Here is a 26,262-nt window from a genome sequence, read left to right on the forward strand (position 1 = left end):
ATAAGAAAACTTTTCTATCAATAGTTCAGTCCACTAAATAGTATAGTTAACACAAATTATGTTAAGGTTCTAGCGATTGTTTTTGCAATACCTTTGATTCCAATAATATATTTCTAGATAATTTAACGAATTAATGTTAAGTGCGATATTAATAAACTAATTTTAGTAAATAAAGCATTGTCATATGTCTGATACTAGGAGACCTCAAACTGAACTCTAATATTTAAGTGAATCGAATTAAGATAATTTTTCATAAGTTAACGTTTGTTTAATATATTTTGGTAATCAAATACTTTTGTTAAATTACCCTCTCAATTTCCGGTCAGATGGACATGACTATGTCGTAGGACTAAAGTTTTGCCTAATATCCGTAGTAGTAGTCGAACTTTTATAGACAAGGACAGATAATAAAAGGCCGTAAGTATAAATATAATAATATTTATTTCTTCTCCATACAAATCAACAAGATTGGTTCATCAACAAATCACTCGTATTTACACATGTACTTAGAGATCTGTACATTTAGAACATATATATACAATCGTTCTAAACACTTACAAGCTAGCGCGGGCCGCTAAAACGCGACCCAACGGCAGAAACCGATCCGATAGCGGTATTCGAGTTTAGTACCCTGTATGACTCGGATCAATTTCTTATATACAGCGTGTTTTCACAGATCTGTAAGGATTTCAAGTCGGCGAATCAGGGGTTTTTTAACACCTTACACTATTTCCAAACACGCTGTACACACAAGGAGAATTCATGTACCATTTCTTGTCATAGAAAATCTTTTGTTCTCCGTCTTTTCCAAAAGGAAAACAAAAACGCTGTAAACAACACCCTTTATAATATAAAGAGTACCTTCGTAAGCCATTAAAGCTGCTTTTGAAAAAATACTTCAAATAAATAAAAACGAGTCAAAAATATCACGGACTGTTTACGGTGTTTTCGCTTCCACATTTCAAGCAAAAATAGTTAGCGAAGCGTGTAGGAATGTACGTCGGTTAAGTTTAACCGACTTCGACGGAGCGTAGTGCTTATACAGTATGAACTCATACCAAAATTAGAGAAATAAATTTGTTCATTAAACATTAAACGGTTTGTAATGTCAATAAATAAAATATTGATTCTTATAGAACATTTTGTTAAACTGAGAATTGATGTCATTACTGTAAACTTTTTTTTTAACCAAAACATTTTCAACATTTTCATGTCAATATGTAAAACTTTGCTCAAATTATGTCCAAATGTCAATATCGATCACATCTCTCATCTTGTCAGTGACCAGTTTTAATCATTTAAATTTCCGCTAATCATCCTAGCGCTCTTGGAGTCTCAGTTCTGATCATCGTCATCCACCTCGCGTGGATCTTCAAATATCGATATGAAAATCGATTTAGTGATTTAGGCGGTATGAGAACCGTTTCCGATCTTGACGATGTGGGCGTGGTTGAGTTAAGTGGGTCTCTGCGTGGAGGCAAGCCAGGCTCTGAACCTTTCTCTTCTCGTCGCCGAGAGACGCTGTTGGGACGCCCGAGCGCTCGACAGACATCCCGCGCGATACAACTGATGAGGACGACACGCGACGAAACTAAAAAATAACAATTATGTATTGAAAGTTGTTGATCATTAACCGACATCAAAAATGAGGTTATCGCTTTGACCTGATTGTACGTGACATTGTTGGCATTTGTAATTTGAGTATTATCATCTACCATTATTCTGAATCTGTTTCATGATCATTTTTAAATCTAATAGGCAAGTAGGTGATAAGCCTCCAATGCCTGACAGACGCCGTCGACATTTTGGACAAGACATGTCTGTTTGCTCACGATGTTTTCCTTCATCGTTCGAGCAAATGTTAAAAGGCCACTAGGCCAACACTGAGTAATTTAGTTAAATTAATCACTCACCGTATAGGATTAGAAATAGTACACTCCGAGTGGTCGTGAAGGCGCAACGGCTTCCTCCGCCTAACGGTGGGCGGCTGATGCCGGAGCCCCGTACTGGAGGTGGCGATGAGCTCCCCACCGCCGTTCTTCCGGGCGTTTCGCCTCAGAAACACGGGCTTGTGGTAGCGGGCGGACGTGTCGGGGCGAGCGAAGCGCTCCGTGTATCGGGACCAGGCAGCCGCCGCCGTTACAGAGGATGGGCCGTTTTCGCGACCGCACTGAGGAAAATAAATATGGTTGAAGCTACAACAGGGTTGAGTACAAGGGTGCAAGCTAGCGGTAACAAAATTCCCATATAACTCTGCTCCGCAAATTCATGCGGACTGATTCGAGTATGAATATTTTTTTTATAGAACAGGGGGCAAACTGGCAGGAGGCTCACCTGATGGTAAGTGATACCGCCACCCATGGACACTCAATGCCAGAGGGCTCGCGAGTGCGTTGCCGGCTTTTTAAGAATTGGTACGCTCTTTTCTTGAAGGAATTGGTTCGGAAATACTTCAGTGTAAACAACACTAAGATTTAAGTTGTAATTAATAACATAGTAACCTTGTTTTCCTAAATAAACAATTCAAATAAAAACATAAGGGCGATTGCCAACTATCGTTATTTAAATTTGTGAATGTTGGTACGCAAAATATTTTATGTAAGTCCTAAGTTTATGTAAAAGTAATAAATAATAATAAAAAAATCCCGTATTTATTTACCTGATTAGTGGGTGACAGTCGACTTCCGTCGTTATTCAGCTGCGGTGACGTTCTCCCTTCACCCGCCGGCTCTAACAACTCGAAAGTCACTTTACACTCGTCGCCGCCATACTGAGGAAATAATATAAGATAAATATATATTTATATATAATAATACTGACCGACTGTATATACAGTCAAAACCGTTTATATTGACCAAAATCAAAGTCGGTCGAACTCTATTGCATTAGGTCTTAATAACGACTATCGCTTATTACGAACAAAAATAAGTATTGAGATTCGATGTCGTTATTTTGACTGTATTTAATTTTGATATATCAAAGAAGATAGAAAAATATTTGTCCTTTATCAATCTCTTTATAAACCACATTTCTCGTACAATAATTGCCACAAAAAAATGACTTGCATTAGCTAATATTTTTTCTGTTTGCAACAAAATAACTATGTTCTCAAATTTATTTGTTCATAAGCATCAGTTTTAAACTATTTTATTCTGAAAGTAATTAAATGAAAGTTGCATTATTTGTTTTATAAAGTGGAGGTAGTATTAAATAAATAATGATACATACCACTTTAACAAGGAAGGTTGTATGTTCCGGTCGTAGATATTTAGCAGCCTTATAGACGTAGGAGAGAGGTCCTCGCATTCCTCCTCGCGCTGCCAGTTCTGCAGCACGAACTGACCAACTCTCTGATACGCAATGTTGGAGCTGTAACAAACATATTATAAATAACAAATTCCTAGATATAACACTAGATTACATACTATATATAGCATTGTCTTTTATTAACATGGCTTTTACGTTTATGTATGTTTTATTAAATTTATAATTATTAAAGATATTTTTAATTTTTCTGACGTTCTACGATGACCACACACGCTGTAAACTATTATAGCTATAATACATAGCTTTAATCCGGTAATATTGTTTTCTTTAAATATTATTAATTTTTATTTCAAATTAAAACTGACCCAACATGCTGGTAATACTTTTAAATTTTGCGTAAAATTTCCGGTAAAACATTATCTTTATAGGTACAATCTATTATATACATGTATTTACAATCTCGAAATAATAAATAATTTTCCAGTATTCGATAGTAAATTAATCTATATCCCTAACATTTTATAAATATTATATACTTTCAAGGAGACATCAGAAGGAAGGCAGCATGCGTGTATCAACAATGTAATTCTGTTAAGCACATCGCATTTTTGTCATCATTGTCTCATATGTAATTGAAATGATTTAGAAAACATTAAAAAGTTAATAGTAATAAATTTAATTTTGCTTATATTAACACCAACCTGTCTAACAGCAGTTGAAACCACTTTATCCAGTGTATAGGCAGGATAGGCCTTGATGCCAAACATTTCCCTCGCCGCGTCCTCGTACGCGGATGCCTCAGTGTTGCCATCTAACACACCCTTTACCAGTTCTAGTAATGTGTTGTAATACTCCGCTGGGGATGACACCTCGGATGGTAAGTCTGTGAAATGTTGCCATATTATTTTATGAAAAAAAATTACGTACTGAAAAAAAATAAAAAAAACTTGGCCCGGTTTTTAATATTGTAAAAATGTAGTTTTAAAGAAACAAACTTTTAAGTTTAAATTGTTTCAAACTAGATATTATATTTTTAAAGAAATTTTTTTACCACAATTCAACCAGATTAACAAACTTTAAGACAGTATTTATTATTTAACTGTAATATTTAGTAACTTTCATCATAAATTCCTACAAGAGTTTGTCTTTGATTTTAAAGTTGCAAATTTTAGTAATAAAATCCCAAATGAATCCACATAATATAGTCAACACTCACTGTGCGGTTTCAGTCGTAGCGCAGCCGCTACGCTGGGAGGTCGTGCGTTGGCTCCCACCGCCTCAGCCTCTGCCAAGGCGAGGGCAGCTCGTCGGGCCCCGGACAAGCGAGAACACAAGATGGCGTGGAGCCGAAGGAACAGGTACCACGACGATGTGCATACGAAACGGCCCTCCTGCAATTAGTTGTATTCATTAGTTAATTATTAAAATATTTAATGTAAACAAGAATGTTTACTCGACTTAGAGTAGCATTTTTTTGTAGAACTCTGAGTGAATATTAATATCGACACAAAAAACCAACATATGTATTTTTGATACACTTTAAAAATAGTATAAATATGAGATTATTGATTCTAAAAATTGTAGTATTGATTACTTCAAGGCAAAAAAATGTGAATAAGAAAATACAATACTTACATTGGGTGGATAATCTCTGAAGTCATCGATGTCCATTTCATTTTTTATATCTTTGACAGTCTCTTCATTGCAAATGCCACGTTTTATGAGACAATCTGAATAAAAAAATATCAGGTTAATAAAATCATTAATTTATAAATAGTTTTAATTTTAGAAGAAAGAGGTTTCATATAAACTGTCTTTTACATAACAAGATCCCGATCGATCAGTATGGAAACAGATTAATGGACATACCGTCGCTGTAGTATGATAAACAGTACAGGAAACAAAAAAAAAATTAATTTCGTCAATATTCGTTAAAATATTATTATGTGCTTTTGTCCATAGTTCTGGAAGGTAAAAAGGACTTATTTATTAATAACATAAAAAAGTCAGTCACAATCAGATTATACCCGTTAATGTCTAAAAATAAAATTTAATTACTAAAAAATTTAAAAAAAAAACTCTGGTATCTTTTACTTATAATGGCTTTGTTTATTCTTCTATATTATAGATTATAATTTATCTATCAATCAATCAATCTTAGAAGTTATAATTTAGAATTTAGTATGAATTTGTGCTTTGTAAAACTGTGCTTTATGTGTTCTTTGAATGTGTATTCCGTTTTGGCTTTTGTGTATAATATAATTATTTGAATATTATTGAATGAGTAGCTGTAGGAATACTTTAATAAAATAAATAAATATTTTTTGACATACAAGGTTATCATTCTATAGTGACGATACAGATTGCATTAGTAAATAACAATTGAATATAATTATGTGTTGTATAATTACCTTTTGTTTCTGTATTATTGTTGTTCTTGGGTTTATTTTCCTTATCAATCTTATTATGCCTCGTACTCTTTTCGGACGCGTTGTCAGATTCTGATGACTGAAAAAGAAAACAAAGATCTAGTTTCCTCTCATTTATTTTAATAAACTGAAACAATTAATTATTTAAGTTTATCATAAACTTGAACTAAAATGCATTCTGCTTTATTTTGTGTTAATATAATTTGCTATTACTTTTATTTAATCATTTATAAGCTATGTTTATATAAACCTGCAGTCAAACTGCGTATGCAATTTTGCAGGGTTTGGTAGATTTGAAAGTAACTTTTTATGAATAAATACATTACATACATATTTAACGTTTCTTATCCTTAAGAGTTCTAAATTTTTATCTACTTTATATATGTATATACAAATCGTGTTTCGTTTAAAAGGACCAAAGACAAATCTCCTGAAAATACTAATCTAATTTTCGTAACAAAAACTGTTTCCAGTGTTTCTGTAAAGCAAAACCGAAATAAATCGTTTATAATAATAGTAATTATCATTACAGTGTACACACCTCTTGTTTCTCCTGTTTTGTAATCTTCTCATCATGTTGCCCAGGGCTGCCAGGACTTGTGGCTTCTTCTTTTTCTTCTGAAACAAATAGTTTATAAAATATTTGCAAGACAACATTAAATAGCTTTTTTAAAAAAATCATAATCAGAAGGAAGGCAGCATGCGTTGTATCAACAAAATAATTCTGTTAAGCACATCGCACTTTTTCATCATAGTGTAAAAAACATTCTCTTATTAGCATTACATTAATTTTAAGCAAAACATTTCTGCTAATTAGACATACTTAAATTCGTTTAAAAAGTTGGTACTTATAATAATTATATCACCGTGGTCACCGTGACCACGCACGCTGTAAAGCATGCGAAACGTCGGATAAATTTAAAATTATGTTTAAATGTGTAAAAGTTATGTTAATAAAAGACAATATCTATATAATAATATTTTTATATAAATTTGCTATCTTGCGACGGATTCAAGATGTCCATTAATTCTAATATTTATCAGAATTTATCACACATTGCGAGTTATTAAACTTTTTGTGACGTAATTAAAATATTTAACACAGGTTTAATAAAATAACCTACCATCATCTCTCTCGTCATCTGACAGTGGTTGCCTCGGATGAGCAAACAAATCGGGCAGAAACTGTCTCAAGAGTTGCTTGATGCGTCGCTTTTCCGCCTTCTGTATCGCCGTCTGCCTTCTGGCGTGGTGGATTAGCAGCTCAGCGGCGTCACGGACTATTTTTATAGCTACGGATAGAAAAAATAAACTATTAAAGTACTTTAAATTTATAGATCTCTCTTGAAGAGATCGCTTAGCGATAAGTAAATTTATTATTACTTACTTACTAATCAATAAACTTAAAAATATCGATGGATGCGCAAGCGCATGTGCACATTATAAATATAAAAACTCACCTTCTTGTCTATTAGCCATGTTATAATCGGCTATATAATGCGGCCCGGGTCTTCTCGTCGCGTACACGCTCTCCACTTCGTTAAAGAGGGATTTCGATCTCATGGCCTTTAAATCGTTCTGTTTGAAATTGATCCCTTGATGATCGAGCGATTTGAGATAATATTTCTCGTTTTGTTCCCGCCATTGCTTGTTGAAGCCCTAAAACAAATATACTTTAACATCTTGGAACTAGATATTAGATAGTTTGGAATGTTTGAATCTTATCAGAAGGAAGGCAGCATGCGTGTATCAACAATGTAATTCTGTTATGCACATCGCATTCTTATCATCATATTAACAAGCTTTTTTTTTGTTTATCAATGTTGTAACTCTTCCAAAACAATTGTCTTTGTATCTCTCTATCTCTAGTTTTTCTATACTGGTAAGTTATTGGGATACATACATTTTTTTTATTAGAACAGGGGGCAAATGGGCAGGCTCACCTGATGTTAAGTGATACATGTAATGATAATTATTATGAACGTAGTAACAATATTTCGACGTTTTTAGACTTAAATATTTACCTTTTGCGCCTCTCTCCATTCCTCCTCCTTGGCTTTGAGCCGTCTCAATACAACTGGTACGGCCACAACTGGGTTTTTCTTCAAACCGGCAATTATGTCCACCGCCTGAAATTATACTTTCATTTACATTTCTATTGAATATTCTACAGGTAATTTGATTAATCAAATAATTATCCATGAACAGATTTGTATCTCTTTTGCTCCTGAAAATATATCAATGTTTAAAAACAAAATAAATATTTCTACTTTCAATTAAAACTAATCGCTCTAACAACGATTTGGTCCATGCACCAATCCATCACCGTTAACCTATTTAGTGTTTTTTTTAAGCCTTTATCTTGCAGTCAGCTAGACTATGAGCAGATGTGTTGAGAGCTGTAAGGCATTCAGAGCAAAATCTTTATCGAGACTGGACCACACTGTCAACCATGTCTATCAAAAGCCTTTAGATTTTAAACTATTTAGTTTAAAAATATAATAACTATATGCTAAGATTCAGTGAAACAGTATCTACGATTCTGTCTTGTAATTATGACACTTCATACTTTGATTCGATAAAAAGCAAGAAAACAACATTTGGGGAACAACTAAAGCATGCTAAGATTCTAGAAAATTCTAACTACATAGGGGGAATAAAAACGCCCCCTAAAGCATGCCAACAGTCCGGGGGGTTCGTACCACCTTATCACCGTAAATCCGCTTCAGCGCCCTCTGGTGGATGGTCGGCGAGTGGCCTCCCAGGCAGTCGTCCAGGCGGTACTTGGCGGCTTCTTCGGACGTCATGCGGGACAACTTTTTCTGAACACCCTCCAGGACACGTATGGTGGCCGCGTTCGTTTCTATCACCACATCCAGCTGAAAACATTATTTTGTGTTTTATATTTTCAAAAAATATAATAATTTATGTTTAATATATAATATTTATTATATAGTTCCATTAATTAATAAAATCCCTCTACCTTCATGTAAATAGAAGGCCACTAATGCAATTAAAAATAGATGTTATTTTCTTATTAAAATAAATATTAGAATGGGACACTAAATCAAAAAGTGTGTATGACATTTACATGTTTCTAAGTTTAAGGAACCCTAATAAAGTATTTTATGCATAAAAAAACTCACCTCAAACCTCTCATCTTCACATCTATAGATATACTCTTCATATTGGGTCTTTCGAGATGTGACAAACGTTGAATCTTCACTCCAAGTAGGAATTGATACCCAAGTATCATTTAACACCTGTGAATAAAATACATTTTTGTAGTGTACGGGATAGAAGCAATTAATTCGTTACTAGTAAAAAAAAAAGATACATAATATATTGTTTTTTTAACAATTCTTACTGATATAGATGGAATACTTGCTGATATTTATTATACAAAAACTAAAATTTACCTCTTTACATAAGGCCGTCCTTCCAGAGCATCGCCTAGCTGCGGCCTCTCTTGGCAGAGCGCAATAGGATGTACCCAGCCGTTTACATGTAGATAGATCTAAATTAAAAAAAAAAAAGGATTCATATTTAAAAAGTAAATCAATGTTCGTCACATACTACAACTACAAGTGTTAGTTCTATACGTTAATAAACGGTTATGAAATATCTTAAAAGATATATTTTTTTGTCATTAATATGTTGAAACTGAAATTAATGATTCCAATTGTCAAAAAAATTTAAATTATTTCGTCTCCAAAATGGGTGGGTTTTCACTCACCAAGCTCCATATTATTATCGGTAGGAGGTCGATCATGGCGTAATGTAGCTGTGAGTGGCAAAGCGGTGTGTATAGGCACGAGTGGCTCCACTCGGGCTTTGCTTTCGGAGCCCAGACGGGACCTCTCGTAACCTAGGAGAGTTGATGTACCGCTTGTATTGTTGTACCCTGTTTGTAAAGAAAAAAAATTTAACAACCTTATTTAGGTCGAGGGCCTCAGATTTTTTAATAAAATAAATCAATAAATAAATATTTGAATAAATACGAAAAATCTACTATTTTTAACCAAAATAAAACATTTGTGACAGTCTTTCTAGTTTAAAGGTTTTAGCATCGTGCTATCGTGTAATAAACAAACCTGAACTAGGCGCCGTTGGGGTATGGGGCGGTGAAATGGGTCCGAGGAAGTCCTGTAGCCATTTCTGTAACTCAGGATGGCGGCAGAGGAATGGAGAAACCACACAGATCAACTCCGATGATGATATAATCTCGTTTGTGAAGAGAAGGATGCACCTAAAACAAATCAAACATTATTTTATATATCTAATTGTACAAATATATTTAATTGTAAGAAATTTCAAACATAAGTAAAACATATGCTTACCTCAAAAAATTCTCATACACTTGCTGCGACCTGAGGGCCTTTCTCGCGCGATCGAAGAAGTTATACTCGTGCGCAGTTGCCAGTTTAGCTGCCTCTGCGTAGGAGACATCGCGAAGGCTCGTAGGGGGAGTTGAGGGCGTAGCCCCAGGTACCGAAGCCCGGGGTTTCTTGGCTGGCGGGGCTCCGGAAGCTATAATGTACAAATAATTTACTTAATTTTTTTAATAAAAATATTTTTCTTTTATAATGATAATTATGATATGAATTCTGAAGAAAATATTGTATTTTTAATAATTTCATTGACCCAATTATTTACATATCTTTTTACTTTCTGCTACTTCCAAACAATACTTACCAAGTGGAGTAGATGATGAGAAGCTCGGTGATCTCTTGAGATGATGATGCTGAGGGGGTGCAGCTGCCACATTACTTGTGCTGGTATGTTTGGGAACCTAACAATAATCTGACATTAATATCATATCACAATCTTTTTTATTCATAGTTACATTATAAACGGGTTTTACAAAATCTAAGAGTACTTCACTCATTTTTTTTAAACAGTAATGGCCTGGTGGCTTCCGCGTGCGACTATGTTCCTCTACTTCTGAGGTCGTAGGTTCGATCCTGACTGCACCAATGAACTTTCTACCGTATATTTAACATTCTATCGAACGTGAAGGAGAATATCGTGAGGACACCGAGGTGTCTTTGACCCAAAAAGTCAATGGCAAAGGCACTCCAGGCTGACCTTACTTGCCTATTAGATGGAAAAATGATGATGAAACAGATTCAGAAATCTGAGGCCTAGACCTAAGGTTGTAGCGCCACCAGACTTTTTTTATAATAATATTTTATTATTCATAAACGCGATATAAAATATAGATCATATAACACTGTGACCGTATTTAGAAATTAATATAACTACAAAAAATCGAGAATGTTGTCTCTGTGTCATGTATATGATATATAAACCTACCTGTTGATGGTGTATTGTATGTTGCGCAAGTGGTGGCGATGCAGCCGCGGCACTTGTGAATCTCTCAGGTTCGGGTTCCACTCGAGACTGCAAAAAAATCATTTGTTAAACATGTAAAGTGCTGTGTCGTCTTATTGTAAGCATACTCAATCCGGAGGTAGTGAGTTCGAATCACTAATCATTAGGTGGGCCTATATTTCCTATAGTTAAGGAAAACTTTCTAACCACATTTTTTGAAGATAGCATAGCATACCTTAAAATCACCTTTAATTTTTTTTATGTAAGTAGTATCTATATATGCATTTATTAACAAAAACTTACGGGTGGCGGCGGTGTCCTATTATGCGGGGGGCAATGAGGCGGCTTCGTGACGGCTTTGGCGTCAGGCAGGAACTGCCCGAACTCCGCCAACAGGTCTTCTTGGTTCTCGAACAATTTTGCAACCTATGACACAAATAACATCAGCTTTCAATTATTTATGTTATGTCGCGATTGGTTTCCTTAGTTTTTTCATTATGCATAAACTGTAAATAATTAAAACAACGAATTATAAAAATCCCATACTTGACGCTGGCTAATGCACAAACAGTGTTAGAGCCAAAGAAAAAAAAAATAACATCAATCTTTTTTTTATTATTTTTTTCAAATGTCTAGCTGTCAGGCGGCTTGGTAAGTTAAAAAAATCTACGAAAAAATGTAAAAACCTGTTAGTTACCTGGGAATAAACTTCTTGCTCAGTCTGCTGTTTGGCCTGGGGCTCTTTCACGTCGCGATGACCTCGCTGATAAGCATGGAGTATCTCCAGGAATCGTTTGTATTTGTCCGGTTGACGGGAGAAACGGGACTGTTGACAAAAATATTCATGTTTAAGTATTTATACGTGATTAGTTATATATCTTATTAATTTCTGTAAATTAAAAAAGGCACTACTTGCCTATTAGATTTAAAAAATGATCATGAAACACATTCAGAAATCTGAGGCCGGGACCTAAAGTGGTAGCACCACTGATTTATTTTAAATTAAAAAAAAACATATGAGAAAAAGAATATTGTCTGAGCGTAGTTCTGAATAAAGTTACAGTTAGTATATACTATGATTAGAGACCACATTTTATATATTTTAGATTAATAGGTAATATTCGTATTATAAAATAGTATATTTAATTATTTTTTTAATAAATTAAGTGTAAATAAAAAAATATTTAAAAAGGATAACTTATAATAAGAATTAATATATTATCATTCTTCATATAATGTAAAATATTAATTTTTTAATCTATACAACAACTGCGATACGAACAACAAATGTAGTGTTTTAAATCTTTTAATAACCATTACAAAAAATGTCATTAAAAAATGGAAAAAAAATGCATTACCTTAATTTTATTAACATATTCGATAGCGTGGTTGAACTCCACAGGTTGTTGTCCGGCGGCCGAGTGTACGCTCGTGTTTGTAGCACCACCTGTTGGGACAACTTTATATAATGCCGCTTTCATACAATGCGCTGTTACCCTCAGGCATGAAGCGATAACTCGTATATATGTATATACAAAAAAATGTTCATAAAATACGTTCGCATACAGGGGGGGGGGTCTGGCTGAGTGTGACAAGATGTGAATTTATCATACTCAGCAGGGGGGAGGTCTTAGTTTTTGTGACGAAATATTTCTAGGGGGGGTCACAAAAAGTGTGACACAGCGTGACAATGGGCGGGGAGGGGGTCAAAAAAAGCTGATTTCAGTGTGACGTATTTTATGAATGGCCCCATATAATAAATATGTGAATTTTTCAGTGCATTATATGGTGAGTGGTCTTTGTGGATTATGTTGTGATCATCAACATTTTCTATGGTGGAAAAGAAATGCATTTTCACAGATTCCTACTTTTTGTAGGAATTATTTCGAATAAATAGCGATTAATACGTTTATGTATGTACTATTATTTTGTGAGGTTTGCTTACTTTTGCTAACAAGAGGAAGGGGGAGGGGATAAATTTAAATAAATAAATATATAAATAAATAACATCAATCCGTAAAAAGTATTTTCTTTTAAGCCTTTCCTTTTAACACGCGACTCCACGAATGAAATTTTGCATATATTTTTATTAAACTTACCACTTGTATGATGAATAGCAGCTGCCTCAATCTGTTGATGAGCTTGAGATATATGGTGCAATGTGTTCGCAGCACTCGGTGCCACAGACAGATTATGCACCACTTGGCTCACCGACCTGTATGTCATACTTATATGTAGTTTTGTTATACATAGATGTTGCATGTGTTTCAGTAAGTTTGGTAAGATCAGAACTCATTTGAGCAGCCGAAAGTTTTTATCATTACTGTCAATCGGTAATTAATATCATCATTTGTACTAAATATAAAAATTCATTGAAAAAAAAAAAGTTTATTTCCCCATATATTACATATTGATCTCCATGGAATTCAAAGACAGTTAATAAATAACTAAAAAGAAGTAAGTAATCAGTTCTAAGAGCGACTAAATATTTTATTTTTGCGAAACATGATTTCATTAAAAAAATTACATACAAAAATAAATAAAACGAGGATTTAATTAATACCATTGATAACGTTTACTTACTGTTGCACTGGTAATATATGAACTAGCTGAGGCTGCGCCGGTGCATGGTGTACTCCCAATAACACTTGCCCGGAACTGGGCACTGGGCCATGGGGTGTGTGAGGCCCGGTTGGGACATTCGTAACGTTAGCCCCTGGGACTGGTGGCAAGACTCCCACGCCCGTGGGAGAAGGCATAGACACCGAAACCTAGATGAAATCAAGCTATAGTATTTTGCAATTTTACAGTATGAATTTTGATAGGTTTGTGTCATATCAGAAAATATACAGCCATTAGTTTTATCATTGCAATCAAACGGTAATTGTTGTCATCATTTTAAATAATTTATATTTGCATATTAACCATAAATAAATACACTTTTTTTCGCATTCTAAAGACGATTTTTAGTTCTACTACTTTAATTTCTTTAAATTAAATGGGGCAAAAAATTAATGATATTAAATATTAAAAATAAATTAATACATTCCAAGCTAAATAATTTAATTATATACTACTTTTCACATCTACCATCTCATATATATGTTTCCTTGAAAATTTCTCACCTGGCCATTACTCTGCACCTCAATCTTGTAACCCGGTGGCAGAAATGTGTTAAACCCGACAATCAGCTCTGGGTGTCCCTTGAACAGGTTCGATACCCGGGTAATAACCCCTGGTGTGTCTATACTGTAACGAGAACTATTTTACATATTTTGATTTAATCTTACTGTTCGATCATCACAAATAATATTAGTTGAGGTGAAGAGATACTTAATAGAATGTTTAAAAAAAAATAACATTTAGATTGTCGTTTCGTTGTTGTCTTTAGTTGTGAACTGGATTAAATTAAAAATATATTTCAACATTATTACTCCACAAGCATGACAAAACATAAATGGGCAATAATGTATTCAATCAAGATAAAGAAACGAATAATGCTTCTGAATGTTTGATGTTTTTCTCTCACCAGTATTTGAAATAGGAAAATAAAACATAAATACTAAGAAAAGTTTTTTTTAAATCTCACTAAAATTCATATACTTATAAACATTTATATTTACAAGTATCATTAAATCAAAAGGAAAGAGCTATTTATTTATTTATTTAGTAATCCTACAGCTAACATAAATTATATATAAAAACTAATACACTGAAAATATAGCCAAAGATGGAATATATGATGCATTTTAGAAAACTAGAAAAAGATTTAGAAAAGGGAACAAACAAACAAGTATTTCATACATTGAACTAATTGTGATTTAATTTATTTAACTAAGCCTAAATTGGTTGTGTTGTGTGATGTGGGGTGTGCTCATGATGCAGGTGATTTTGCGCTATGAATATTCTTAATACACTTTTTAACCACATTCTGCGATAACTTAAACAAGGCCTAAATAGTGGTCATTCTATAATTAGAATATAAATATTTAAACTGATAAAAACCAAAAAATACTTACGTCTGGCTCTTAAACTCCTTCATAATGTCCAAAAAGTCGTTGTAGACCTGCGGCTGAGTGTTAAACCTGTATTTCACTTGGTCGAGATACGACAAAGCGTCCTCTACCTTCAGGCGTTGGAAGCTAGCACCCGCTGGAGCTCCCGGCACGCCGCCCACGCCAGGGGACTGGCGCCCGCCCATGCTCAAAGTTGCGGGTTGGGTTACCAGCTGCAAATAAGGGTTTATTTTGAACTAGTACAAGATTTTAGATGAGACCAAGATACTTATTCTATATTATAACATTTGACTCAGTCATACAAACAAATACACTTTAATTTAATATAATATTTGAGATTACTTTGTATGGCTTGATAATTTAATTTTGGAAATAAAAGACTTAACAGTAAGCGTTACGAACTCAGTAATATTATTTTACTGATATGTGGAAATAAACAGAATAGTAATGCGTATTGCCTGCGCCCAAGTATTTTTGGACTCAAAACTGTTATTTATGTAAACAACCGTATCAGCCATGGATCCATAATGGTTTCATGTGTATTATAAATGTATTAACATTTTCGGCACGCCATCACCCAAGGGAGCGTGGCGCTTCCAATGCTAACTTTCTTTGTCCCTCAGTACGCAGCTGTCACGTCTATTAAGTCGCACAACGGGATTAAGGGACTTGTTGCAAACAAAAATGTTTTAGCAGTCTAAAAATTATATCATTTATTGTATAAATAGTCTAAATATAGAAGCCTACTGTGTAAGACTAGTCTTAGATCAAGAAGTATTTATAAGTCCATAATTATATTATCAGCACAGAAATTAGAATGTTTCATACAATGCGCAAAGAACAAGAACTTGGAGAAACTGATCGTAGTTGGTAACACAGAAGCGAAAAGATCACGTGGCTGTTCACCAACCAGATGGACCGATTAAGTAAAAGACTCATCGTCTTCAAAGCTATACAGTGTCATAAGAGAAGCGCTGGACAGAAACCGGTGGAAGCAGATAGTCCACTCTAGATACTTCGATGCTGACAATGACGCTGCCGACTAAAGAGAGAGAGAGTAAAAAAGTTGAGAGCTCTTAAGACCTGAAAGTAGAACTCACCTTGAGCCTGGGCGGAACTTGCGGTTGTTGTTTGGGCGGTGGTGCGTATTGCACAGTGTTCGCTTTCAAATAGTTGATCACTTGGGGGCCCGCTGCTCTTGGCGGACCACGATTAAACGCGTTGCTTACTGATAGCATTGTTGTTGCACCTAAATAAATTATTTCAGTTAGAGATTATATATGAGGCGTTATATGGGCACTTATTAATCCGATTTCTATATATAAGAAAGAAGATGTACAGACGGTAATATGCGTTTATAATACATATATAAATTGTTGACCATTACATCCCTAAATTTTTGATTTATTATTTATTTATTGCTAGGTGTCGAAGTTGCTTGACTAATCAATTTACAGCATATAAGTAACTGTCATATTTATCATCTTTAGTAGTTGTAACATTTATTTATCCAATTAAAGGTGAATTAATGACAATAAAAAAACTACCTTTATTTTATTTAAATAGCGTAAAAACCCTAAAAAGGCTTGGCCTGTAACCCATAAACACCTTTTTATGAATGGCTCACGGACCACAATGAAAAGAGTTGTAAGAATTTTCGTGAAAAGGTCAAACAATATACCGGTATAGCTTCACTTGCAAACTTTTCTCATTATATAACAAAGTTAAAATTTACAACTTACCTAACATCTGAGGTTGCGCTGATTGTGCTAAAGTATGCATATTGCTTGCACCAGCCTGCTGAATCTAGAACAAAAGAATTACTTTATTACTAAAAATTCAATTAATAATCAGTTAGTATTCTCTATTGCCCTATCAATTGTTTTCACTTTTAAAAAAATCTTTGAATTTACGAAATCATCTATTTTACAATATTTATACAGATAAGTATTTAGAAGTGAAAAAAAAGAAGTGATATACCGTATCCACAAATCTAATTTAAACATAAATTTCCTTAAGATCATGTAACCATCTAATTTAACACGTTGCAACACCAGCTACGTCGAAAATTTACACAGAAAAATGTCTTGTATTAGCATTTTCGGCACGCCATCGCCCAACGGAGCGTGACGCTTCCAATGCTAACTCTCTCTATCCCTCAGTACGCAGCTGTCACGTCTATAGAAGACGTGCAACGGGATTGAGGGACATGCCCATACTATTGCGCAATATAAGACTTAAGTCTAAACATAGCTTAACTCAAAAGAGAAGATTTTGTTACGGAATTTATATAAATGTCGCAAATAATCTAGTTCAATCTAGTTTGGTAAATTTCAGTTTAATCCCGATTTCACCTATAACATTTAAATCGCGGCCAAGTTGTAAGACGTATGTAAAAAAACGGAATCTATTTAAAATAAGGTTATGAAATGACTTGCACTGTTGGCCTGTTGGCTTGCGACTCTCTTCCCTGCGGTCAAAAGTTCGAGACCCGGACCAATGGATTTTCTATGGCATTTAATAATCGCACGAACGGCAAACATCGGGAGGAAACCGGTTTACCTTAGATCTAAAACATTGACTGCGTGTGTAAAGATCACTTGAACCGGCTCCTGTGCCTTGCCTATTACATTAACAAAGGTTCATGAAACATACAGAAAAGGCCAGACGAGAAGTTGTAGCACAACTGATTTATTAATTTATTTATGAAATGGCTTGGATTGAGAGTCGAAACACTACAGCAGATAACGAGCTAGTAATAGTAAAGTAACGCAAAAAGTATGTAATCAATTTAAAGGGCATAACAAAAAAGATGAAACAAAAAGGGATCAATAAAACATTTCGAGGTTAAACTTAAAACGCACTTTGTTACGACCTTGTATCATACCAGCGGTCGGAACTTGTAAACATTGCGTACGATATTAACAAAGAAAGAGTCAAAGAGTTTTAAATGAATCACAGCAAAATCTACAACACTTTTCATTTTGGTTTGACGTCTGATGCAAAATTAGTGATTAAATACGCCAATATTGTTAAGATTTAATTCCTCTTGCTCAAATTAAATAGATGAATCTTAAAAATGTAAATAATAAACAAAATCCCATCTTTTACGTAGATTGTAGACGTATGCACAAGCGCGTGCCAAACGTGATTCAGTTACGGCACAAATAGATAGAATACGATTTTTTATAAATACATTTTCCGTGATATTTATACGCATTGGATTCACATGGCACAAGTCAACGCCTCTAGTAACAATAATATGGTGGATTAGCTAAATGTCAAGTATCTAAACACGAAACTGTAAATATTTTAACAACGCTATACAGAGAAAGAGACAAATATATACCGGTTTGCACTAAAGATAGGCGGCATCTCCTAGTTAGGTCAAAGTGAAGTACGCGTCTATTTAGACCTATAAAATTATTTATAGGTTGTTAGGGTTCGTTAAGCTTGGGTCTTGCTTAGTGTAAACTGTAGTTTTTATCAGTCTATAGGTGCTTCATTTGATTGCAAATCACACAGATTTTAATATAATATTGTTGTATATTGTTTCTCGACCAGTTTTAGTGTAGATAATCCTTGACTAATACGCGCACATTATACCTAATCAACTATTACAAACAAACCACTCCTTAATTAGCTATGGTATTATAAGACAATACAGTCTTTAAACATTAGTACATCCGATATTGAATAGAAAATAAATTGATTAAATTCTTAAAAATCCTTCATTTTATCAATGAAATGTATGTCGTTGTTTTCTAAATTTTTCACATGTATACAATTTAAAAGCAAACATTTACAAGAGCGACTACTTTCTCCTTTAACTATAATGCTGCTATTAGCTGGTCAATATGGTTTTCAAGTCATAAATTCAGAAATAAATTGATTCAAAAAAAGCTAATATTATAGATTATGTATTTTTATTAAAATATATATTGAGTATAATTAGCTTTTCCATAATATATTTTAAACAGAACACCGTCATAGTATGACTACATACATACATTATTATGCAACGATCAGTCTAATACGAAAATAAGCTTCTACGTGCAGGGTGAGTCGTCACACCGTTATTGATTCCATGACCTACCCTAACAAAGGTTTACACTATATAGAGTGATACAATTATTGAATTGTATGATTACTTGCTTGTATAGTTACTAACAAAATACAATAAAGTTTTTAATGATATTTTAAGTTTCATAATTTTTACCTTGCATATAATATTTAAATGTTGAAAAATGGCGATGTACCTTCCTATAATTAGTATTCGCAACATGTTTGTAAGTATACAACAAGTGATAACATGTGATAACCTAGTGTTTACGAGTGTTATCACTGTGACATGCATAGGTATAGGCATTGCAGCCAGTTGAAGAAATAGGTATACTGAATACTTAGTAACATTTTGTTCACACAAATACAATTGCTTATTTAAAAATAACAAAAACTATTTAAGATTTGTATTGGCTTTTAATTAAATAAAGTTAAAAATGTGTATTTGAGTTTAAATATTTGAAATCCATTACTTATTCACTTACATTTAAAATTTAAAGTCAGATGCCATTACGCAAATTATCAGTGTAGGTAAAAGACACTAGTCACTCTCCAAAGATTAGTTGCGTTTAATACTTTAAGTATTTCGAATGAGAGCATCCTTTATTATAATGGTTCAATGACATCACAAGCAAGGAGGATACAATCAAAATATCAAGGGCTTGTGAACTAAATTCTATTCACAATTATCCTTGCTAACATGATGATAGTAAATTTATATATAGGTGCATAATATTATAGATCCTATAAGATAAAATTTGAAATTGCATTAAAAATAAAGATATAAATAACACTTTAATATCTTTGAACTAAACTTTGAGGTTATGTTAGGATTAGTTTAGTATATTCAATTATATAGATAAGTCAATATATATTAATATATCACATCAACAGTAAGATATATAATGTGTATATACAACACAATATCAATAACTGTAGCAGTCAATACTGATAATAACAAAGAGTATAGGTACCTGAGCAGGACTCTGCGACATAGGTGTAGGCTCATCTGGCCCAAGCCTGGGTCCCGTGCGTTTCATCATTGTTAACACGGGCCCATCACCAGTTCACCTGGAATTAAACAAAAAATATGTTAAACATCTGTTTAGTATAAAGGGAGAGAGAAGACTTTAATGTTATATTATATATTGTGTTAAAGTATGTAATATACAACTTTAAAGCCGTATCTAAGGATAATATCTACATTAAAAACATTTTGATGGTAATATAAAAATTACTCCTAAACCTTATTATATTTTATAATATAAATGTTATTAATATATTTTCATTATTTGTTCTAATTTTTGTTTTTTCATTACCAAGCTATATCCTTATTCCTTATAAACATTGAATGTTATTCTATAATAACAGATTTATACTAAAATAAAAACCTCTTTTACTACTTTAATTAAATAAAGTTTGAATGGAAAAAAAATATAATTTAAAGTAAAATAAATGTTTTAACATTTTCGGCACGCCATTACCTAGTTAAGCAAGACGCTTCCAATGCTAAGTTTCTATGTCCCTTAATACTCAACTGTCACATCTATTACAAATGTGCAATGGGATAAAGGAATATGATGCAATTATTAAGGCCAAGAAAATTGATAACCATCTTGAATTAGATATTCAAAAATTTATCAGATTAACATTGTATCTAATAAAAACTTAATGTGTTTGTCAAGTTGTAAGAATATAAAATGTACATATCATCAATTTTAAATTTAACATGTGATTGCCACATGTATACTTTATCTTTCTTAGAAATATTAAAAAGAGACAATGAAATTATATTACAGAAGTGTTATTAACTAACATGAGGTTTCAATATCTCATAAGTATGGTACTAAAAGGAGGGATACTGCTCTTTGCATATTGTCACAATTTAACAGAAACATAAATTTATATCCTATTTTATAAAGGTTACTAGTTTCAATGCATGCTGCCATGAAAAAATATTTAATTTTTTTGTGCTGTCCATCTTACATGTTATTGACAATACATTTTTTACATGTAAAATGTTGAAGATTTTTTTACAACAAAATACATGGAATATTGTTAGTAGTAGTGTTTAATATAAAGTAAAGGTTGAAGCCATGTGACTATCTCATGACTACTAGGGTAGCACATGGCCCTTAAAATGGAGGTTATAATAATTTGTAACCATGGGTTCATGGATTCCAACACATATAGATATTACATAACCAAGTTTTTAACAGTTAACTATGTTTTATTATTTAAGGATTGCTTATAAAAAAATAAATAAGAGAAAAAGAAGTGTACAGCCGGTTGTACTTTTTGTTAAACGTTAATTATATACAACAGCTGTTTCAGCGAGGTTATGTATGACGGCTAAATAAAAGTTTGGGTTGATTAAGAGCGTAATAACGTTTTCATTATGTAATGTAACTTACTTTGAAGTTGAGCTTCATGTAACTTGACGATTTTTATCGGCGTCGAGTTAGCGGTGACGTCAGAGTACATTAATATGCGTGGGTCGGACTATTTAAAGTATGAAAACGTGACGTTTATCAACGCATTGTGCAGCTTATAAACAAATTACGCAACTAAATATCGAAAATATCGAACGCGTCCACTCGAAAGTTAGCTACCAAGCTATTCCAAATAGCTCTACCACACAGGTTTAACGGAAAACCGGTCTTTGCGATGGAGGCGATGACACAAACTCACATTTATTTATAGCGGAAAACGTATACAAATCGATAACACAGCAGCTTGGTATATTCACAAATGCAAAAGAAAGCGACGACCGACGCAAAATGCGATACGTTCACGTAACTTTCAACGCGCCACGAAAAGTGCTTCATTGACAAAGAGAAATAATTTGACAGTAATGACACATCCGGATCCCGCCTTTTTTTTGGAAGCGATTGAAAATTTGTTTTTATTGCTACTACCATTCCTTAAATCACAATTAGTACGTTTAGTTAAAAAAAATAAACATATTATATTCTATTATGAATCATATCTAGTGTGTTTGCTTTTAAGTAATGACCTTAAAGAAAAGTCTATAAGGTTCAATTTTGACTGTTTTAAAACAAACGGGGACGGCGCGGCAGCATTCGTCACCTATGTAGAAAATGGCGATTAAATACAGACAATCACGTATTACGTCGCATCAGCCGAATTATTCATGCATTATACCGTCCAGATATAAAATATGCATATGGAAATTAATATCAATACGTAAGTGCCAACCTACTTATCTCAAAAAATATATGTATAGATAACGCCACTTCCCTCTTTTTAAAGCTTATCTTTACGTACCGTTTTATAATGTAACAGTCGCCAGTAAAATCTTCAATGTTGAGCTTGATCTCCTTAGAACTCAAAAAACTTGGATAAGACAATGATTTGTGATAATAACGCGTCACGACATGCTCCGTGCGAGCATATTCGTGCGCCTCCAAATAGCGCAACGGCGCAACTTTTTCGAGCGCGGCGTCAACACGGTCAGGTGGGCGAGGTTGCGACACTGCCATAGTGCTATCTCGTTCGTGTTCTACTTCCTCTCACCTAAAACAGCTATCTCGCTTACACTTGCACAGAATGCGAATAGGATAACCAGGGAAATGAGCGGAGCCCTCCGCGCACGAACGTCGCGCACCAAGCTGCGCGCTCGACTGACTAGAAGCTCGGTAACCAGTACCTCTAGTTTCTACTCGTTAGCTGGCCAACAACGAAGTAATCGAACCTGGAGAATCTAGCGAACCGGCAACGTCGCACCAAATAATAACAAGCGAAACGGACGTAACACAAAATGCCAACAACGGCGATTCACCACAAAGTTGTCAGACCAAAACAAATCTTTCTTTTTATCGAAATTGTTTAGTAATTTTTAAGAATAAGGTTAAACGTGAAAAATAAAATTGGAATCATTGAACATTTAGTTAGTAGGGATAGTGATATCTAACATAGGATATTGTATATACATATATAGTATTTTATAAACGAATACAGAGTATGTATTGACAAATAGTAACTAGATGGAAATATTAATAAAATATCAAGGTTTTTCTAACATTTCGGACAAGAGATTACCTTGCAAGGGAAATTTGGAAATTATTAAATTTAAAAAAATCCCTTGCAATTAAAAATTAAGTGCTGATATTTATTTAAAAAGGTAAAATCCTTCATAATACATTAAAAGTTCAATTCATAGAAAATTATTAATATATCATACGTCATAAATAATGAAGGTCGATTTCAGATCAAATAAAGACATAATATCTGCACTTAGGAACCTTGTTAATCAAGGTTATATTATAGAGTGAAGTCGGTCAATAAATTTCCATGAGTTTTTAGATGTAAATGGTTGAAGGAAAATAAAAGAAATATTCTAATAACATGTAGTTTTTTATTAATCTCGTAAACTTGTATTTCATGGCATCTTCATTAAAGTGTTCTTCGTTAGCAATAAAAGCAACAAATTAAATTTATACCTTATCTATAAAATATTGAAACATGTCTACTAATATATGATAAAAATAAATAAAAATATTTATAATATATAAAAAAATGTACCTACTGTGTATATTTTTTTATAAAAGTTATCAAATCAGTTTATTTTAAAAACAAATGTCGAAAATATCAATAATGAGCGTTTTATTTAATGAAATTTCTTTATACGACTGATAGCAAACAAATATTTTTATAAGGTTTGAAACGTAACCGTTATGTGAAAGTTGTAATAACAATGAAGTACGTAATTAGTATTAACCCATATATCTTTAGATCTGTTATATGAAAACAGACACTTAATATTAACGCAAAGGCGAAAATAAAACATATATTAAATTACGCATATTACGTACTAGGCATTTAACTCGGTACAAACTGTGATATCTACAAAATGTTCAGCCTTGAAAGTTGTTATCGGATGAAACAAGTGAAGTGACTGGGTTTAACATCGATGCGACGTTGCCAACGTTACAGTTTGCTACTGCGTCTTAATTATACGACCACGGCCGCCATCTTTTTGTCTGTATCAATCGAAACCTTATGTTTTTTTTTTTAGTTTTTTTCATAGCGTATTTCATTTAGAACCTGGTATAGGTTCTAAATGAAATACGCTTTTACATTTCGAATGAAATAGAAATTAATGATTTCTTAGTTGCTACTAATCTAACTATACAAGAGACCATAGTGCATAACAGAATGTAATTGTTACGTAACCAGTTTATAACCTGAAAGGAAGTAAAATTTCGCATACGATGTACCATTTCTTTGACATTTGTCTTAGAATAAGGCCTGTATGTTAGATACGAATATGCAAGTGATATGAACTAGTCACAAGCTACTATTGATGGACATATCCATACCTATACATATTACAGCTCAATATTCCTCATGATACGTACTTTAAGGTCGGGCATCGGTTTGCGAGGCACACGCCCCGCAGTCCTGCCGCACCATTTGGGCTGACCAACAACCCAATTATTCACAAATACGGTCATTTTAACTAGAAATCCACTGTATCGATCACGCACAGGCGCCATTTTGAATCTACACTAAACGTGAACGCACAGTGGCGCTGTTGCCACGTCGATGCGTTTTCAATTCGCGCTTCTATTTCAGGCTCGGTTTCCCCTCGCACCCCACTACCCTTGACGCTCCGCAAACAGAACCGACAAGTCTACAAAACATTCGGAACTATCACCTACTCTCGAGCTACATTTATAATATAAAAATACAAAATCTAGTCGGCTACAAGCGGACAAAGCGATTGACGCTGTTGCGTCTTCAAGATAAGATAACAATATTTTATTGTAGAATATTAAAGTTCGTTGTGAGCGTATTACATGGCACCGGCTTTCACCAGTGAGGGGTGAGGTAAAGCCGCGCAGGACATACTATGCCATTGGCCACCGCAGAGATCGATAGACAAACAGCGACGAGGACGCCGACCTACATAGCATAGCGCCCCCTATACCCATTGGAATAGTGGCTATTTTACGCCAGCACACACTATAAACAAACTACCGCACGACCACACTGACATATTCACCGTAGGTACACACGAACACAACTATATGGAAACGACGCGGGGAACGGCAGCGCGCGGCCCGAACTACAAATGTATATCATTATGTATTATGGCACTTTTCTAGAGTCGAAATTCCTATACCCTGGCGCACCCAACGCTCTTCGTTGAAGGACAAAGGGCCGATTTCACTCAAAATACAAAGGGAAACGCCGGTTGGATAAGACACTTGCTTGTTTACAATGATCTAACTTTTTTACAGAATTTAATTGGACATCGCGTTGCCAAGTTGTCGACAAGACTAACTACAAGAGCGCGCGGCTATCATTATGAAAATACATTTTTTACCGAGTTTATAACGCATACTATAGATACATTGTACATACACATACTTATAGTTCAAGATATTACGTCTCATTATTTATAACGTAGGCATGAAATAGGTAACATTACAACTTATGGTATATTACAATATGTGAACAAAATAATGACTTTCTACTGCGAAATAACTATGATTACATTTTAAAGCAATTGAAATCACTGTTTAAGTGATTAAAAAGCGAAAAATATGAAAAGATGCTGGCTGTCAATTGAACACTTACCTATATTTTTAATTGAAATTGTTATTTTTCTTCACAATTTTGGTATCAACTGCACTCGGTGAAGTAATTAACTTGTATATTACGGTATTTTAAGATTCTGAGAAGATTTTAAGTGCACAAAAAATATATGCATTCCGTCAAATATACGTCTCTCATTCATGGAGATCAAATGCGAACTGCTAAATGTTGGTTTAGGTTGAGTCGCTCAGGGTGAAGGGGGTCGGGCGGAAAAACGGAGAACGGGTGAGCCAAGGAGTCAAAACAATTCGTTTTTTCATTACTTTTTTTATTGTTACGTTAATTATAGCAATGAAAGAAAAAAAAATCCAATAAAATATTTTAATTTTGATCTTTAATCAAATTTTTATAACAGTAATAATATATTAATAAAGTATTACATTTGACATCCGCTATTCGCTGTCATCACAAGGACCAATAATGATGGTTCAAAGATCTTTTTGGTGCGACTTGTTCTTATCCATAGACTCTTACACAATGGTATCATTTTTGTTTAAATATAATGATGTCTATTATATCTTAAAATTATG

At 33.7% G+C, this 26,262-nt stretch overlaps 1 protein-coding gene across 9 annotated transcripts; it reads right to left on the reverse strand.

Moving 5' to 3' along the window:
- Positions 1–422: 422 nt before the first annotated feature.
- Positions 423–25,893, reverse strand: LOC110999955 (paired amphipathic helix protein Sin3a). Of its 9 annotated transcripts, none has more exons than XM_045631485.1 (31): positions 25,715–25,893; positions 20,083–20,179; positions 16,789–16,852; positions 16,147–16,295; positions 15,050–15,258; positions 14,156–14,291; positions 13,614–13,801; positions 13,130–13,245; positions 12,389–12,477; positions 11,728–11,856; positions 11,334–11,456; positions 11,013–11,099; positions 10,392–10,488; positions 10,037–10,226; positions 9,791–9,945; positions 9,433–9,600; positions 9,116–9,213; positions 8,843–8,959; positions 8,399–8,575; positions 7,721–7,825; positions 7,157–7,355; positions 6,821–6,988; positions 6,238–6,314; positions 5,679–5,775; positions 4,903–4,997; positions 4,484–4,658; positions 3,969–4,150; positions 3,229–3,369; positions 2,660–2,770; positions 1,914–2,170; positions 423–1,591 (listed from the first exon to the last, which is right to left on the reverse strand). In XM_045631485.1, the coding sequence occupies exons 2-31, from the start codon at positions 20,149–20,151 to the stop codon at positions 1,456–1,458; spliced, it is 4,104 nt and encodes a 1,367-aa protein (XP_045487441.1). In that variant the 5' UTR covers positions 20,152–20,179; positions 25,715–25,893; the 3' UTR covers positions 423–1,455. The 9 variants fall into 9 exon arrangements, with proteins under 9 accessions (XP_045487441.1, XP_045487442.1, XP_045487445.1 ...); XM_045631486.1 differs by lacking the exon at positions 25,715–25,893 and adding an exon at positions 24,490–24,934; XM_045631489.1 differs by lacking the exon at positions 25,715–25,893 and adding an exon at positions 22,397–22,923 and having other exon boundaries at positions 6,238–6,311.
- Between the last annotated feature and the right edge of the window lie 369 nt (positions 25,894–26,262).

Source organism: Pieris rapae, chromosome 15 (assembly GCF_905147795.1).
Source record: "Pieris rapae chromosome 15, ilPieRapa1.1, whole genome shotgun sequence".
NCBI classification, from domain to species: domain Eukaryota; kingdom Metazoa; phylum Arthropoda; class Insecta; order Lepidoptera; family Pieridae; genus Pieris; species Pieris rapae.